At 42.7% G+C, this 17,882-nt stretch overlaps 2 protein-coding genes across 5 annotated transcripts in view; both read left to right on the forward strand.

Moving 5' to 3' along the window:
* LOC134515932 (claudin-22-like) overlaps positions 1 to 17,882 on the forward strand; it is a 56,716-nt gene that overhangs the window by 27,850 nt on the left and 10,984 nt on the right. The window contains exon 1 of one of the 4 annotated variants that reach the window (XR_010071175.1): positions 8,857 to 8,983. The exons of the other annotated variants lie outside the window; for them this stretch is intronic. The gene's annotated coding sequence lies outside the window, so the exon portion shown is untranslated. Of the gene's footprint in view, positions 1 to 8,856; positions 8,984 to 17,882 lie in introns of those variants that run through there. 4 annotated transcript variants of the gene reach the window in all.
* On the forward strand, positions 16,125 to 16,778 carry LOC134516431 (putative claudin-24). Its single transcript, XM_063336603.1, has one exon. The coding sequence runs from the start codon at positions 16,125 to 16,127 to the stop codon at positions 16,776 to 16,778; it is 654 nt and encodes a 217-aa protein (XP_063192673.1).

Below are 17,882 nucleotides of genomic sequence, written 5' to 3' on the forward strand. Positions count from 1 at the left end.
TGTGTTTGCCAGAGCAATTGAATTAGGCTTTCTGCAAATTGAGGCATGCGTTGCCGTATTTGATGGTTGAAACCTGGGAGCGTAGATTTGGATGTAACTGCAGGACTCCAGAGGCCGGTACTCCAACCATGAATCTACTCCGACTGTACTACCAGTCTGCTGCTCTTCTTTGCTGGGAGGGAAAGGGTCAATGCTATATTCTATCCAGATGTGATGAAATAAATATTTTGTTGGAACAGAACATATTTGCATGTGTTTGCTACACTCCGAAGAGACTTGTTGGCTTCCATCAGATGGAGGGGTAGTAAATTTTATTGATTCGACTTGTTCCTTGCTGCCGGCAGCCTTCTGTGCCTTACAGATCTGTTTTTACTGAGGCTGTTTCTAATGTTCCAAAATTGGAAGCGGTTTTAAACAACTGTTTGTTTAAAAGCTGTCATAGAGCTGAGGAGAATGAATGTTTTCTTTAAGCAGCCCCAGGCTGCCCATCTGATCACGGGCTGTGCTCCGAAGTAAGAATGGGGACCCAACTGTAGAGCAGAGGCAGAAAGCTGAGGCAAGTGTTGTTACTTAGCACAGCGTCGACTTTTATTGTGCGATGGTTGGAGCCTCGGCGAACTCTTGCAATAATATTAGATGTGGCTTTTTCATCAGACCTGATGGCAAACTCTTACAGAGGGTTTTAATGGTGTTTTTTTTTATTATTATTATTATTATTTATTTTTTATTTTTGACTGAAAGTCGTTGAGGACCAGGCACTAACATTTTGTGTGCTGTCACCGTGTCTCGCAGCGCTGCTGCGTTTGTGCCTAGGATCACTGAGCAGTCGGATGAGGAAAGGAAAAACAAATGGTGAATGACTCGCAATTGCTTTTGCCTTGTACTAACTGCACTAAGGTGTTTGTTTAAATGAAAGCTTTTAGCATAAATAGCTACGCATACAGAAACCAATTAAAGTTTCGAGAGGTCTACCTAAAATTTCTAACAGCTGTAAGAATGAAACAAACAGAATAGTCTGACAGGAACCATATGCCCTCTCTTATGTTAGAGCAATAACAATCGACTTGTCGTACATTATTGCACTGGTGTTAAAATGTTTGTAAGCTGCGTAATAAGGACGTTTAGCGGTTAGTCTCTCAGACGCGGAAGAGCTCAAGCAGCATTTAATTGAAAACTTAATCTTTGAAAGCACTGTCAGCTCAGGTTGGAACAGAAGAGAAGTGGTAGGGTAGGAGAGGTAAGTATAATGTTAATCAATAGTCTGCCGTGCCACTCTCTGAGGTGTATAACCGATGGGTTTGGTTTATGAAGACACATAAAGAGTGTCTGGAAATAACCCCCTAAATGCATCTCATTTAAGTGGAGAGGAAACTTCTTGGTGGGGAAACTGGCTGGAACTTGTTCATCACTGTACTACTATTTCATCATGGTGTTGCAGAAATACACTTTTACATTGTGCTTGTTTAAAATTTGTGTTCTTATTAAAGGATGCTAGTATACATAGCAACAGAAAACTTTGTGTATGCGAATATCTTATGTGATTTGTTTACAATAACAAGCTTTACTTAAAAAGAGGTAAATGTGGCAATTCAGGGCTAGTTTATGGTACAGTGGATGATCAGAAGGTGAATACCTACAGACCATAGCAGCATAAGCATAAACCCCCTGTTCTACAGATAAAATAAGCTTTAAAATGCTACCACAACCCTTTAAAACACAAGGGTTTGGTTTCGGTGTTGGATTTTTTGTTTGTTCAGGGTTTTTTTTTGTGTGTGTGTGGTTTTTGTGTGTGTGTGTTTGTTTGTTTGTTTTTTATCTGCAGAATAGGGGTTTTGAGCTCCTAACGTAATTTTGATGACTGCCAGATCTGACTTTTAAGGATTTAAATGATGGCACGTATAGCAAATTGTGATTTCCATTGCCATACATGTAAGCCTTCAGGCTGAAGACTCGTTACACAATCTGAGAAGTTTTACATTTGAATGCTTATGGGATGTCTGTAAGGGAACAGAGTTCTACTACGGCTTTCCAAAGCTGAGAAAGAGAAATAGAATAGAGGCTTAAGGGGAGATGGTTTAGTTCTGCTTCACTTGCATTTAGTTCTTCAGGCTTATGTTTCCCATTTCTTCTGGCTTTGCAGTTACGCCTGACATCATAGCGTAAGGAAGGTTCGTATAATTCTCAGAGCTTGCTCCTAAGTAATCTTTTAGAGACATGGATTTATCTTTTTTAATTGATTTTTTTTTTATTATTTTTATTTTTCACAATCCTGTTAGGATAATAAAATGAAGGCAGCTATTCTTTACTTGAAGGCATATCAATTTAGTGGCATTTGCCTTCAGATTAGGAATATAAAGCAGCAGGAGACCGATTAATGAGAGATCTTCTTTCCTTGTGAATGTTACTGCTGTCACGTCCTGCTAAGTTCTGGTTTGTGTTGATGGTGACCTTGGGTGCCTCGGTGGTACCTGGGTCAGGAAAAAAGACGGCTATTATTATTATTTTAATCAATACCTACAGAGGAGCATCTGGGACAATTTCTGATGTATTCTGAAGGGACAATCAGGGCTATCTGGAATAGAATAGGTACTGGTGGGGAGGGATACAAGAACAGCAAGAAGTAGACTAGCAAGGGGTAGAAATATTACTTCCTGGGAAGGAAGGAAGTACAAAGTGCTTAGCCACCTACATCTAGTTGTGATGCTGCTGTAATAACAGATCCTGAAGTTGAGATTTATTTTTTTTTCTTATTTTTTTTTCCTCTCTACCTGTATGTCTCGTTTAGAGAGGGTGGTGATAGATGACAGGGTTACAGCTGAAGTTGATAAAAGGTGTTGCTCAGTTCAGAATTGCTTATTTTGTCACAAAATAAGATAAAAATCGCTAATGCAATTTTAAAAAAAATTTTTTTTTTGGATTCAAAGATTGGGGATAGGTATCCCTGACTGTGATTATAGGGCTTGAGATTTATAGCTCACTTGTTATTCACTCTCTAGGATGCTAATAGGATCCCAGAGCTATGTATTATTGGAATTTATGGGCAAATGGCAATGTAGCAACATGCTGAGTTGTTGGAAATTTCCATATTTGCTGTGTTTTGATGGAAGATTCTTTGTGGAAGTGCATTACCTAATTTGGTTTGGCTTCCTTGCTGCTAGCAGATTCCTTGTGAGGTTATGCAAAATAATTTTCTAGTTCCTGCAAGAAAATGCAGAATGGCAAGATATGTGGGAATGTAGGAAACTAATATTTTTAATCTTCTGTAGATGAGATTAGGTATAGGCAGCTTGAAGGGGAAATGAGGTATCAGTGAAGGTGTGTCCACCAGAAATTCTAGAAATCCAATCCTGTTGTGGCACATGTTCTTTTTGACACTTGGGAGCACGAAAGCAACATATCTTTCTTTGAACTAAAGGTAAATCCTCATTTTGGGATGAATCCTGTTCTTGGGATTTGTGTGCAACAGAGTTTTGATTAATTATTAGGCCTTGGGGCATCTAACTGACCTGACAGTACTTGTTTAGGGATGAGAGGGAAAGATATAAGGAACAAAACAGATACATCTTACTTTTCCTTTTTATGTTGGCCTCACCTGGAATCTTGAAAAAAATCTGGCGTCAAGAGGTGATCAAAAAGTGAGACCATTGCATGTCTGTTAATAAAAACGTTGGACCTGCTGTGTAATTTTCATCTTTTCACTCTCGCAGGATGAGGGGGTTACAGTAGGGTGACTGTTTAGAGCCAAGACTCCGTGCTGGTTTGTACCCCAGGTGAGCTAATTTGGTAGGGTTAAATAGTGAATTATATGCTTCCTAAGTTACGGATGCTTGCTATCCTTCTGTTAGTTTGTTTTTTATTCATTACTGGATTGTACTCATGGCACGTTCTTACTCTGTCCTGATTTATAATGGATCTCTTTATTGAATTATTGAGCAAAACTTTTAAATAAAACATCAAAGAATTCTCTTCTGCTATCAATTCTCCTATAGTCATAAGATGTATCAACCCTTAGGACCGCTTTCCTCATCAGAATAGATGCTGCTAGAATAGACGCTGCTAGACTTATTCCTAAATGTGCTGTGCACTACAATGTTCATCCAATATAGAGGGTTTTGTCTCTTGAAAGTGAAATGATTTGCTTTATAAATATGCAAAGTTAGATTGCTTCTCGTACAAAATTTTGCACGGTATCTGTTTTGTTCTTTCTGGCCGGTTTAGATGTGCAATAGTTGGGTGGTTTTTCTGCTCTGAATCCCGTTTTATAAGTGAAGTAAAACAAAGCACTTACAGAAAACGTAGTAAAATTTCTTCTTAAAACTAAGTCCGTTATCAGAGTTGAGAAAAAGACCGGAGCCTGACTGCCAGCCCTTGGTCATCTTCCTTGTTCTGCATGTTATATATATACTGCTTTGCTTGGGCTGGAGAGCCACTGAATCCAGACTATGTTATGAAACGGTGAATTGTGATTACTTGTCAGCAATCCAGTTTGTGTGGAGATCAAAACGTGAGCTCGGGTCTTCTCACGGCCACTCGTGTGAGCTCTGCTTGTTACTGCTCTTTGGGATTTGGCTGCTTCTTTCAATGCATTAAGACTGACTTTATGGTTCTGATTACTGTGGTACCATGTTTTTTTGCCTGGAGGGGATTGGTGTTTAGTTTGCACATGACAAAACAAAGAGAAGGCATAAAGCACTGTTCAGTTATGCCAGAACCCCAAGAAATATTTGGCAGTGTAAGTATTATGCTTTAAGGAGAGATGAGATGAGGCTACTGGGAAGAGCATTCAGTTTCTGAAAGTAAAGCATAAGCTTTGATTCACAAAAAATGAAGTTCGGAACAGCTTGGCATCTTTTTTTGTTTGTTTGTTTTGGTATTTCATTTATTTAAAAAAAAATGCACATTTATATTTAAATGTTTAATTTCTGTGGGCACTATTAAGTATGTTTTTCTGTCATGTGGCTATTTTTCTAAAAGCTAGGATATCCAAACTAGAAAACCCTTCTATTGTGTCGTGTTGTCTAATATATTTTACGCCTTCAAAAGGGAATAAACTCTACCAACGGGAAAACTTATTCAGGTGCTGATTTTAAAAAAGGGGGGAAGGGACCAACTTTCACCACGAGCTAACACTTTCTCTGGCAAAAGTTTTCTGTAGGCTTGGGCTGAGATGAGAAGGGTTTTTTTGTAGCTGAACGTGATGGAAGGTGTCCCTGCACGTGGCAGGGGGTTCGAACTAGATGACCTTTAAGGTCCCTTCCAACCCAAACCATTCTATGATTTCATTAAATGCTTGGACAAAAGGATGAAAGAACAGTGTAGGTCTAGTGAACGCAAAGACACCGCTTCTAGACTGAGGAAGCCCCTGACCTGCATTTGGGTGCAAGCTGGAGAAGATGTTGAGGAAATAGCAGTATCTGCTTGCCCTGTTCTTCTGCTCTTCCCCAGCATCTGCTACCGGTCCCTGGCAGTGCTTTGGTGCACGGCTGTGATCTGTGCTCTTAATGCACCTTTTGGATTTGTCATGACCTGTGTGTGTCTGGGTAACTGACGACTTTTCTTACTGTTTAGAGCCCTCAGCATGTTTTCAGTTGAAACTCTTTGAGCTCTTGTAAATTACTGATTCCCCACCCATTTAAAAGAAAAGTAAAGCAAGGTAGTCAAAGGCAGTTCAAGACAAATTTAGATACAAACTGCCTTTTGAATCCTGTGACAACCCACCTCCTCGACTGCTTCTTGTACCAAATTCTAACAATGGGGTTTCTTTGCTTTATGATCTAAATTATTTTATTTTTTGCCTTCAGGGCCATAGATATGTCTTTATAATATGTTTTATCTGTATCAAATGCTCATGGCAGTGCAGAGTCTCAAGTTTTCTGTACTACTTAATATACGTAGCATTTCAAAGATCTTTTTATGCTTTAGGTTGCAGCATTTCTGTGAGGCACGCTCTCAAAGAAAGCTTCTTGTCCTGGTTTGCCCAGCTGACTGTAAATCTTTCTTGCCTTTACTGCTGAAATGTTAGTAGGCAGCTCTCGGCTTTCTACCAGCTACTGCTTCTTCCCTGAGCTGTGGGAAACTCCCAAATTATGCATCTGTAGCTCCTGATTCATTTGCAAGAGTCATTCGTTTCTGCCCTTAATTCCTATTCCAGCTGGCGTTGGGGATTGTGGCAGTCTCAGGCTGTGCTGCAGCACTTGACACTGCAGATCCTTCTACTGAAACTCTAGTATCCTCCTTCCATCACACCCCAAGATCTTTTTTCTGTTCTTGGTTGTTTTAGGTCACTTACTAGGCTCCAACAGTGTATTTTCACTCCTGCTGTTCTCTGATACAGAAAGATAAATCACACACAAGACAAAGAAGCCAGACATTGAGGTGCTGGAGCGTGTCCAGAGAAGGGCAACGGAGCTGGTGAGGGGTCTGGAGCACAAGTCTGGTGAGGAGCGGCTGAGGGAGCTGGGGGTGTTCAGCCTGGAGAAGAGGAGGCTGAGGGGAGATCTTCTCGCTCTCTACAGCTCCCTGAAAGGAGGGGGTAGCCAGGGGGGGTCGGTCTCTTCTCCCAAGGAACAGGCGATAGGACAAGAGGAAACGCCCTCAAGTTGTGCCAGGGGAGGTTTAGGATGGATATTAGGAAAAATTTTTACACTGAAAGGGTTATTAAGCATTGGAACAGGCTGCCCAGATGGTTGAGGCACCATCCCTGGAGGTATTTAAAAGACGGGTAGACGTAGTGCTTAGAGATATGGTTTAGTGATAGCTTTTGTCAGAGGTAGGTTGGTGATCGGATTCGATGATCTGAAAGGTCTCTTCCAACCTAGGCAATTCTACGATTGTATGATTTTTATTATCTTTTCACCAGGAAAGCTCCCAGACTTTTCACTGGCCCACTTCTAGTCTTGCACAAATGATGTAGCTCCATAGTCAACAGCAGGTCAGAAGATCCTGTTGTGTTGGGACCTCAGGGTTGTGATGCAGCACTGCTGCTGTAAACAGATAAAAGCTGTTCCCTCCTCCAAATGGTTTCATTGCAGCTGGTCTCCTTGGCCCCATGAGCTTGGGCTACCCCAGATCAACCAGAGATAGACCCGTGTTTTCTTGTACAAGACTGAGAAGCCAGTTTATTTGCTATGTTCTGTGAAGCACGGTCCGATGACAAGAAAGGTAAATGTTCTGCATGGTAGCTGTGAGATGATTTGAGCACACTCATGTTTTGTGTGCCCTAGAAAATAATCCAAGAGATGTGACTGTTCTGTGATTAAGAGGAAGAAAGTGCCAAAGCTACATACTGACTCACCTTTTTTTTTTCTGATATGCATTATGCCTCATGTGGCACAGTATTTAGGAGCTGAGCTCCAGACCTTTGAGAAGATGTTCCCAAGCAGTGTCCTTTCCCTTCCCTTTCCTCCAGCCTTTCACAATTTGGATGTAGTTTGGTTCTGATTCAGAAATCTGAAAAAGGCCGCCTCTCTCTTGCGTTTGTGGAGGTGTAAGAAGAGTTTAGTGGGGAGCTCAGCGATCAAACGTTTCTGAAAGCAAACCACTTGCAGAGGTGAGAGACAAAGGCTTTTCTGTCAGGGCTTCATGGAGGGATCCCTGCATGTTCTCCATCATATCTAGCAAGGAGTACAGGAAGGGGAGCGCTTGTCAGCCCCCATCTTCTTCCCTACACGTGCTAGGAGCCTGGGAAAGGTCCTTGTCCTCTCAGCATCATCAGAAGACAGAATGTATGTGTGCGTGTGCTGCGAGGAATGTGAACATCATCCCAGAACTCAAAATTACAGCAAATCCCAAACTGAACGTGATTTAGTGATGGCGTCAATGACAAAAAGCTACTTCCTTCTAGGGATTGCACCAAGAGGAATGTTGTTGGTAAGAGAGCAGGCAGTGCCCATCTCTGTGACATTAGCCACCGGCTGCTGCTATTTAAGAGAGGAGGACAAAAGGGGAGAACAAGAACTTGGCCTCAGGAAATATAATCCGTATTCCCGTCCTTCATTAGAACAGGTTGCTTAGGAATAATTTGGTTTTTTTTCTGTCAGCACAGATTTTTAAGGAAAAGCTAAGTAACTGCCTATTAATCTAGGTTTGCTTTGTTTTGTCTCGTAAGGAAAGGATGGGCAAAAAAGATTTTTAATGCTTCTTTCAATTTATATGGAAAACGACATGTAATTTTATTCCACCTTTGTGGGGAAACTCCCCGGGTTAAAAATATTCCTGCACCCGGCTGTCGGTGGCGTTCCTGTGGGCCGTGGCTCGTGTAGCTGGACGCGTGGGTCAGACAGAGAAGTTCGCTTGCACTCCTTGAGGGACGTAATGCCCCATTTTTTTCCCTCTACCACAATAGCAGCAAATTCTGTGATCGTTGTCCTGCAGAGAAGTGATAATTAGGTAAGGAGAAAGCAGGATAATATGATGTAGCATAAAGGGTTTTCACATGAATACAGATGCATTACTCCCAGCCACTGAACCTATACTTTATGAAAATCATCATGCTGCTGGTGCCAAGGAGCACTTTCCTCATCTCATGCCATCTGTGCATCTGGCAGGATATGACAGGAAACTCATTTGTATATCCACATGGGAGTGGATCCTTCCTATTTAAAAAAAAAAAACCAAAAAAACATACCCATTTTTAGATCATATCTTACAGTGGAAGATACTAGATTTCAAGCAGGCTACTGTTGAGACAATTCTTTTCTTATTTTTTATGTTTTATTTCTTGGGTTACAGTTCTTATTGTCCCAAAATGGCAAAATGCAGATACCAATATACCACCAAGAAGGTGTTGTTCACAATATATCCAACTTCAGGAAAGATTTAATGATTTTTTTAAATTTTTTTGTCCTAAAGCGTATGGTGAACAGGAACATAACTGTGACGGTCACGATGGTAGTGGCGTGAAAGACGAGAGGCTTACTTTCCAACATTAATTCTCTTACGGATTGACAGCATGCGCACTGTATTGAACCCTGACAGTGGGAAGGTAGGATCGCTACTCTTTCATCTGTTTAGAGATAATTGTATATATGATAAGCTAGGATGTAATAAGCAAGACCTCTGCATAAGGATGTTAAAGAGGTATATACCAAAAAGAGTAGGTGGTGCATTAGGAAGAATAGTGAACATCGCATAAGAACTAGGGACTAGTAGATAAAATGACCTAGCAGTGAGTTTATAATGACAGGGCATAAAATGATGCAAGGCAAAATTAAACTGTGGAAGTTACTGTTGTAAGGCGCTTTGGATGCAGCAAGTGTGTGCTTTAGGGACAAATTCATAGGGGGAGGGTCCATCAAAGGCTACTAAACATGATGGTGTAGACTTAGAGTCCAAGTTCATGTTCTTTTAACTCATGCAGCTGCTACCTTTTGTCTACGTGGGATTTTGTAAAAAATAATACAAAGACTTGAGCGTATTGCAGAATATACTTTCCCAGGATCTCTTGCTGGGTACTACATAAAAGAAAAAGTAGGCTCCTGTGACTGACCAAAGAATTCAAAGCAGATGTCTGCTCAAGTCAACACAGGTTATCTTTATATTGGGAAATACCAATTGCAATCATCTTCACAATTGTTTTCTTGCAGTCAGAACCCAAGCCTCTTCACTGTCTTTCATTTAGGGTAAAGCATTCTCTGTTTAAATGTTTGAATCCACGGTATGGAGGTAGCCTCTATGCAAGTGTGGTTAGAAAGTGGGCGATGCTTTGCAGAAGATAGTACCTTACCAATATGCAGTCATCCTCAATTAGTTAAAACAGAAGTAACTATTGCAGAGGCACGATATTAGAAGTCTTCAGCAGTTCTCTCTCTCTGGGTTGGTACTGAACATGGGCAGGCATTATCTCAATCTACTGATGCAGAATTAATGAGAACTCCTGCAGTCTCACTCGTCTCGGCTGTACCGTATGTTGCAACACATCATGCATTAGATGTGTCAGTGGATTCTGTGCATCATCCTTTTCACCTCTGCAGGCAGTATTTGACGGCTGAGGATGCTGCTGGGTGGCCGCCATCGGTGGGAGGGCCAGGGGAGAGCGAAGGGAAGAAACTGCTGTTCCTCCTTCCCTCCCTGCACCCATCCCGTCCCCAGGAGCGGTCTTGGGCATCTCTACTTGGCTCCCTGCCCCCTGAAGGAACCTGGATAGACAGAGGCCTTTCAACTTTTTTTTGATGTCAAGTAGGGAAGGCGAGGGGGAGTAGATAGAAGGGGTGGGGATGAAAATGACAGAAGACAACAGCAAGGTGTATATTTAACTAATACTGACAAATGTTAATGGTTTCATTTGTTAATGACAGGATGTCATGAACTCTTTAAACTATGAGATTGCTTAGATTCTTAGATTCCAGTTGGGGGTGGGGGGGTGGTATTTAAATCATGGGAGGGAAGAAAAGCTTTTCCTTTTTTTTTTTTTTTTTTTTTTTTGGTAGCCAGAAAGATCTGCAATGTTAGAGAGAACAGTTGCTTGCTAGGAAAGACCTTCCCTTTCTGCATCTCCTAGTTCCCTGCACCTTCAAAGGTAAAACACTGGAAAGTTTAACCCGCTAGAACCTGAAGAACAATCATCTTTCCAATGACTACCATACATTTGCTCAGTTGCTTTTTTCCCTTCCCGTCCCCATCCCCTCCCTCCCCCAGCCCTCCAAATATCAATTATGGCAGATGAGCAAAACGCCACAGGTGCCTCTCGCTTCCTTCACTTGTCAGAAATTCTCACGGCTCATTTCACACTCTGGCTACCTTGATGTTAAGAGGTATGTGCAGTCTTCTAATTTATGGTTAACAGGTTCATATAATCTTTGTAATCCCTATTGTCGTGCAATAACAATTCCCCATGTAGGTTCAGCTGGGTACTACAAATAATTTCTCCTAAGTTTACTGATAGTAAGAAACACATCTTAAGGAATGAGAGAGAGTTTGTTATAATAATTGTTTGCAGGTGTTAAATGAAGAGCATTATAGAAATATGTACGTGTAACACTATTAAACCAGAATCTCATACTAAGGGATGGATAATGATAAAGGAGCCTACATGTTTCGCAGCTCAGAAATTAATTTCTCAGACTTCCATCATTCAAGGAAATCACATTCCAATCACTGTTCAAGTGACATGAGTTTTCATACTTCCAGTAATCTCCTGTATTGACAGTACCTCAAAAATAGTTCCCTGAAGAATAAGGCTAATTTTCTAACCCAGTCAACCCCCACTTTGAAGTCTGGATTGGGATGGTGATGGAAAAGTTTCTGCAAAGGTTGAAGTACTGAGCCTTAAAGCAGTCTTTATTCTTCCAGTATAATGATGGCAAATCTACCCTCTCTCATTTCAATCTTCTGAATAAGTCCCTACAGCAGAAATAGGCAGTTTCACCTTCCTCTGCTTAACTCTTTCCACGCCTTTCCCTTCTAGGTCTCGTCCCAGTGCCACTAATCCTACATGACACCTTATTTCAAGATATTGAACAAGTGAAATTGTTAGCAAAGTCTTTCACTCCCCAAAGTACATTTCTTCTGCATGCATAATAGGCTTTTGTTAAATTGTTTAATGAATTACATGCAGGGTTTGAAGGGGGAAGGCACGCAGCGCTGGGCAGTCCTTGCAATGCTGAAAGGTTGGGAATATGCCCACTTAAGGAGGGAGGTCCTGTTCAGCAGGCCAGCGATGGCTGTGCCTTTTTCCCCAGGTGAGAAGGTTCTGCAGCCCCTTCCTGGCTCTTCTGAAGGTGCTGAGTTGGCAAGTGCTTGCTGAGTCCTCACCTTCCACCGCTGCCTTCAGCCCAGCTTTGCTTGGCCCTCTGCGTGCCGGCCCTGGCGCACCAGCGGGGTGAAACCAGCAGCAGCAGCTGCTCTGCCGGGGTTTATTCTCTGCCCGCGCCGGGGAGGGTGGATCAGAAGAGGTGCTGTGGCCTCTGTGATGTTTTGTCTCTGCTGGACTGTCCCCTTCTGCTGCGGCTTCTCCACAAAATACTCAGTTGTTGGTTTTGTGACTCCTTTGCTCTAGCAGCGTCCTAGCATTCACTGAGGGGCACTCTCCTCAGATGTAATACAGAGACAACGTAGTCTCATAAATCATCACCCTCTAAATACCGAGTGAGATGTTTTCTGAAAGTGTAATGACACCATGAGCTAACTCTGGGTGTGTGTTTGAAAGTTACGCTCTTTTCCCCTTCCAAAATGGAAGTTGTCATAATCTTCATCACCAGCGTGTCCCTCTCCATGCTGCTGCTCTTCCCTGCTTTCGTGATGGCCTCTAAGTATCCATAATTAAGCATTGCTGCCATGGATCGTGCTAGGGTTCAGGCAGGCGTATAACAACCCCTGTCCCCATACACTGGAGTATTTGTGGATGTTGTGTCAGTTTGATTCACTGGACTTCTCACACTGAGCCCTACCTCTGCCCTTCCAGCTCGGTAGGAGGCTGTGTCTCCCGTGGTACTGTCATTTCCATGGGGGAAACAAGGAGAAAATCAAACAGAAGAAGAACCATAATAACTTTAGTAATAAATAAATAAAATTCAGATCACTCCTTCTCGTTAGCAGGTCAGAATGTACCTCCTATCGTTCTGTTGCAGGGTTTATGGCTCTCGGTGGTTGGAGGCACGCAGATAATTATTCAGGGAGGAGTCAACCTCTCTCCACTGTGATGGACCCTGAAACTTTAGCATTTGCCAATACGAAGAATTATTTTTGTCAACGTTTAATTTAAACGCAGACTGAAGTCAATATGGATTGCAGTATGGGGTGCGTTCTTTGCTGGGTGTTTCTATTGGTTTCGCTGGAGGACACGTTGGATATGCAAAGCCAAAAGATGCTCCAGCACCACGAAGAACTGGGCCCTTAGCTGGGTAAGAAAGTGCTAACTCCCACAACTTCCAGTTCAAGCAATAAGGCGGAAAGCAAAAGACTGCCAAGCTGAATGAATTAACTCACTTGTAGTAAGATGCTGAAGACACTGCCTTGCCAGCTTCTGGCAGTAGCTGTGTTTCACTGGCTATAACTAAGATTCAGTTATAGGCAATCTACACACTGGCTCTCACTTCCATCTTTTGCATATGTATCTACAGGATGGGAATCTAAAGGTGAGAGAGAGCTCTGGACGATTCGCGAAAGTGCTAGGTATTTAAATGAGCGATGAAAAATATTTAGGGAACTCTGTGGCTATCTTCAGATTAGCAAAAATTATGGTAGTGCCTGAGGAATGTTATTGGAGACGATTGTACCTCACGGATGAGGACACTCTTGGGCCGCTGGAGGAGAATAAACGAGCCCACAGCGTGAACGTGCTTATGCTGTACTCAGGAACTGAAAGTATAGAAAGAGGCAGTCTCTTCATAATACACTGACTGCTTTTGTGGGATTAAATTGCCTAATCAGCTCCCAAAGTGCTGCACCTGGTATTTCTTTCCGCTTAGGCTGAACATAAACCATTTGGATAATTGTGTGGGCTGCAGCGCTGCGTACAGACAACAGTCCCCTAATGCTCTTTGCAGGGGGTAAAGTATTAGTGTCTCTCTCTCTGGCCATGGAGGTTCCCAGAAGAGTTAGTGCAGCGCTAAAGCTTTTAAGGAGAATAGGTATTACTTGCCGTAAGATTCAGAATCTTTGTGTTCAGCCTGAAATGGTTTTATGGGAAGTAAAAATTTAATGCGCTTACCTGCATAAAATGCCGTGCATGCTGACCATCCCCATTCCGCTTCCATCTAGTCCAAGATCAGTCTGCAAAATGATGCTTGGAGTTTGTTCGAGTGAATGATGTGATCTCCGATGCTTTAAGCAGTATTACTGGAACTGTAGGAACCTGATGGTGATCTGCGCTGTATTATTCATGGGCATCGTCTGTAATAAGAGATATGGAAGCTTAATGTCTCTGTCTCAGCTAGAAGATCTGTTTTCATTTATGGGTTTGCTGAGATTTTGGTAACATCAGTAAGTTCCCAGTAAAGGCATTTCAGACCTTGTTACTATCCAGGTGACAAGGCAAGTCCTACCTATTATTTTTCCTTCCCACTGGAAGAATAAGGATTCTTTTATAACCTTGCACAGGACAGTATGAGGAAGCTTTGCTTGCTCTAAGTTAGTGCATGGTTAATAGTAAGTTGCAGAACTTAATTGGCGGATGTGACTGATGCAGCAGTCTGAATGCTTCCACTTGCTGACATGTAAAGGCTGGCGTGCTGCTCCAGCTGTGGCCAACATCAGCAGAAGGACCGGACTTCACGCGCCCGATCCTGTGCTCTCACATTGTACCGACTGCTGGAATTAAGAGCAGAGAAGAAAACATTAAAAGTTCACAGACGGGAGAAGCACAACAGGCTTCCAGCACTAGTCTGGCAGTAAGCGTGATTTAAAAGTCAAATAAGCGTGTAGCCCCTGAACGAGCAGAGGCGCTCCTGAAGTGTAGCCGTTTATCTGAAGAGTTATTCAAATGACATTATGGAGTGTCTCAGGGAATGTTGTGATGGTTTCCAGAACGTAGCATTCTTGCTCTGAACACAGACAGGGGAGAGAAACGACGCTGCCAAATCTGAAATTACAATCTGGAGTTTGAAGGAATACAAGGTTGGGGGGGTTTATTCTTCTTTTGCCTAGTGGATGGCCAAAGTTAGAGCCCGGCTTGCATCAGTTTGTTCCCAGTGTTGTCAGTAATATCCTTGGTGATTCCTGCTCTCGTGCATGGTAATTTCTTGACCAGGTGTAAGCCGTTGGACTGGGTTTGGTACACAAGTGAAAGGGAAATGGATCATCTTTCCTTGTGTTGGCTCTCCATAACTTGTGACAGGGAAAACACAAGGGTTAGAAATTACGCCTTGATACGGAAATAAGGAAGAAGGGATCTTCTCACAGTGAAATTCCTTAATGGTACCCTTCAGGACTCTGGAAACCTTCAAAAGCAGCGTTATGGTTTTTCCATCACCTGATAACCCACTTTGAGCAACCGAGAATTAGAATATGCAGATGAGTACATTATTGCGTCTAGGAAATGAAGTACAGAAAGACTGGAAAGCATCTCTGGGTCGCACACGTGTGCCTGTCTCCTCACGGCTCAGCTCCGTGCTGTGCCGCCTGTGGAGGGGAACAGCCGACAGACCTTCTCCTTGCTGACCCCGCAGACCGGCACGGGCGTCGCTGACATGAGAGCAGGAGAAAAGCAGGGTTTCCTAACGGGGTAACGGCATAATGGTCTCTTGCTTTGATCAGAAAGGTACCAGGCATTCCTGGGAGCACTGAGTGCCAAATGTCAGTTGTTGTACACGAAGCGTATACACCCTGTGCCATCTGGGACGTGGGCTCAAGGAAAGGGGACACTCTGCGCTGCTGTAAGCTGCTACCTCAGTGTCACCAAAGTCCTGGGGCAGGTAAAGTTTACGCCGGCTGATGATCTGCCCGGGTTCATTATGGTGGAGGGATGTCTAGGATTTCATTTTCTATGGTACTTTCACCATACCCGTCTCCTTTTCCCCTTAAGAGTCGGTCAAAACAAAGCCCATTTTAAAAGAAATGAATGTAGAAAATGTGAAACGTAAGGATCTTTTACAAAGCGTCTTTTACAGTGCTGGGGACATAAAACAGGGCAGTGGAAATAAGCCATTATGTATGTTGAGGAAGTCTAAGAATAAAGATTATAGGCAAACAGTCTACCTTTCTTTACAAGGCCTTGATTTACATCCCTGAAATCTCAAATTTAGCTATTACAATGAAGTCCTGTTGCACACAGAGCTGACTTTTTATCACCACTTAAAATCTAATTAATCCGTATTGAAGCACAAAGATTTCTGTTGTGTTTTAGGGTGAGGGGTCATAGAGCCCTCTTTGTTCATCCTCAGGCTTGTAATCATCAGGCAGTGGGATATAATTTTACCAAGCAAATTGGAAGGTAACAGATCAAATCCTTATCGGAAAGCCTAACTCGTGGTTTAGTGAAGTCCTTCGTCCTTTATGTGAAACTTTATATTCGCGAAGAACAAAAACGTGTTTCAGAGCTTACAAAGGGTTAACGGCGAGGGCTTATATTTGGGGCAGCAGAGAACTAAAATCATCACAGCTTCCACCATCGCTCAAGGTAGCGGTTGTTACGGAGCTGCTGGGGAGACCCTTCCTCCTCCGGCTTTTAGGGCTCCTCCGCTCTTAGGATGGCCTTGGTCTATCGGCCAACGATGCAGTTAAGTGGCCTGCTCTTCTCTCTCTTGGGCTGGGTCCTCTCCTGTCTCACCACCTACCTGCCCCAGTGGAAGAATCTGAACTTGGAACTGAATGAACTGGAGATCTGGACCATGGGACTCTGGCAAGCTTGTGTTGTCCAGGAAGAAGGGGGAATGCAGTGCAAGGACTTCGATTCTTTCCTAGCCTTGCCTCCAGAGCTCAGGATTTCTAGGATTTTGATGGTTTTTTCCAATGGATCGGGGCTTTTGGGCCTCTTGCTCTCGGGGTTTGGGTTGGACTGTTCGAAAATTGGTGAAAGGCAACAGGAACAAAAGAAACGGCTGTTGCTGTTTGGAGGAATGCTCTTCTGGATATCGGGGATTACAGCTATTGCCCCAGTTTCTTGGGTTGCCCATTCCACGGTCCAGGAATTTTGGGATGAGAATATACCAGATATTGTTCCCAGGTGGGATTTTGGGGAAGCGTTATTTGTTGGCTGGTTTGCTGGATTTTGTCTTATATTGGGAGGATCCCTACTTAATTGCACAATCTGTTCCACCGAAGTCCATCCGTCCGTGGGCCATTACGCAGTAGCAGAACAGCAGGATCGGTGTCAACACTTGGAAACTGAAACTAGGCCTTAAAAATGGAAGGATTTAAGTAGTACAGAAGGACTGCCCTATTTCTTTCAAACCCTAGTGCAAGCCAGAAGCTTGTTCCAGTGGTAATTCAAAGGACTCTTTGTTACCTAGCCGATTCCCTAAACTTACGTCTGTTTTCTCCCGAACTGGTGTTGGAAGGTGGTGTGTTTTCTCACCTGCGGAACTGTTTAAAACTTTGTTTCACAGCTGAAGTTTTCATAGACTGCGCCAAAAAAAAACCAAAACAGCCCCCCCAAAAAGGTGCTTTTGCTTTCCCAACTGCACTCTAAAATCCTGAAAATGAATATGCATGTTCCCTTACAGCTTGGCTTTTAACCAAAACGTGCTGCTTTTTTTTGTATGTAACCAATTAAATGAGCCTCAAAGCTTGACTCCCTGTTGCAACTTTCCACTTGCCTAATGGAGTGACGTACGAACCCGAGCGTTTTTGCATCCTAAACAGTCTAAATACACGCGTTGCAGTAAATTGGGCTTTTTTGTGTACTTTGTGCTACGAAAACCGTAGGTTTCTGAAATGCTGGCAAGCTTTGCAGGTGTCTTTTTTTTTTTGTGCTCGGGGTGTTACGGGGTGGGCGCTTCATACCCGAGAAGTTGTGTTTTTCCCAGTCTCGCGCTTTAAGCTGCCCATGCAAGTTATTCCGAGTGTTCCTGGCACCTGCCTACTTTATGCAAAAAAAAAAAATAGGCTGAGAAACGCCGCTGTAAAAAGACCTACACTATTTCTTCCGATGCAGGTCCTGAGGCATTGTGCATCCCGGCTAAGGCTCCTGAGCTCTGTTCACTTCTGTGGTCAGGATGCGTTGCTGCAACCTTTTTTTTAACTGAATGATATTTAGTTAAATGATATTTAACTGAATAAATGATATTTAACTGAAATTAACCTTTCATTTGCTGTAAGGAGAAATGCATCATTGTGGTGTTAATTTTTAAAACAAGCTGTGAGATGCCAAAACTAATCAACAGCACCGCTGTAATACTTTAACAGAGTGATGGAAAGCAAAATACAGGCTTTTCTTAAAAAACCAAAACAAAACCAAAAACAAAAAAAACCCAAAAAAACCCCAAAACCAGAAGTCCTGAAAGGTG

This window comes from Chroicocephalus ridibundus, chromosome 5 (genome assembly GCF_963924245.1).
Source record: "Chroicocephalus ridibundus chromosome 5, bChrRid1.1, whole genome shotgun sequence".
Taxonomy (NCBI): Eukaryota; Metazoa; Chordata; class Aves; order Charadriiformes; family Laridae; genus Chroicocephalus; species Chroicocephalus ridibundus.

What these genes read in the sequence shown, in the direction of transcription:
- LOC134516431 (XM_063336603.1), top strand. Translation starts at nt 16,125, where the DNA reads ATGGCCTTGGTCTATCGGCCAACGATGCAGTTAAGTGGCCTGCTCTTC.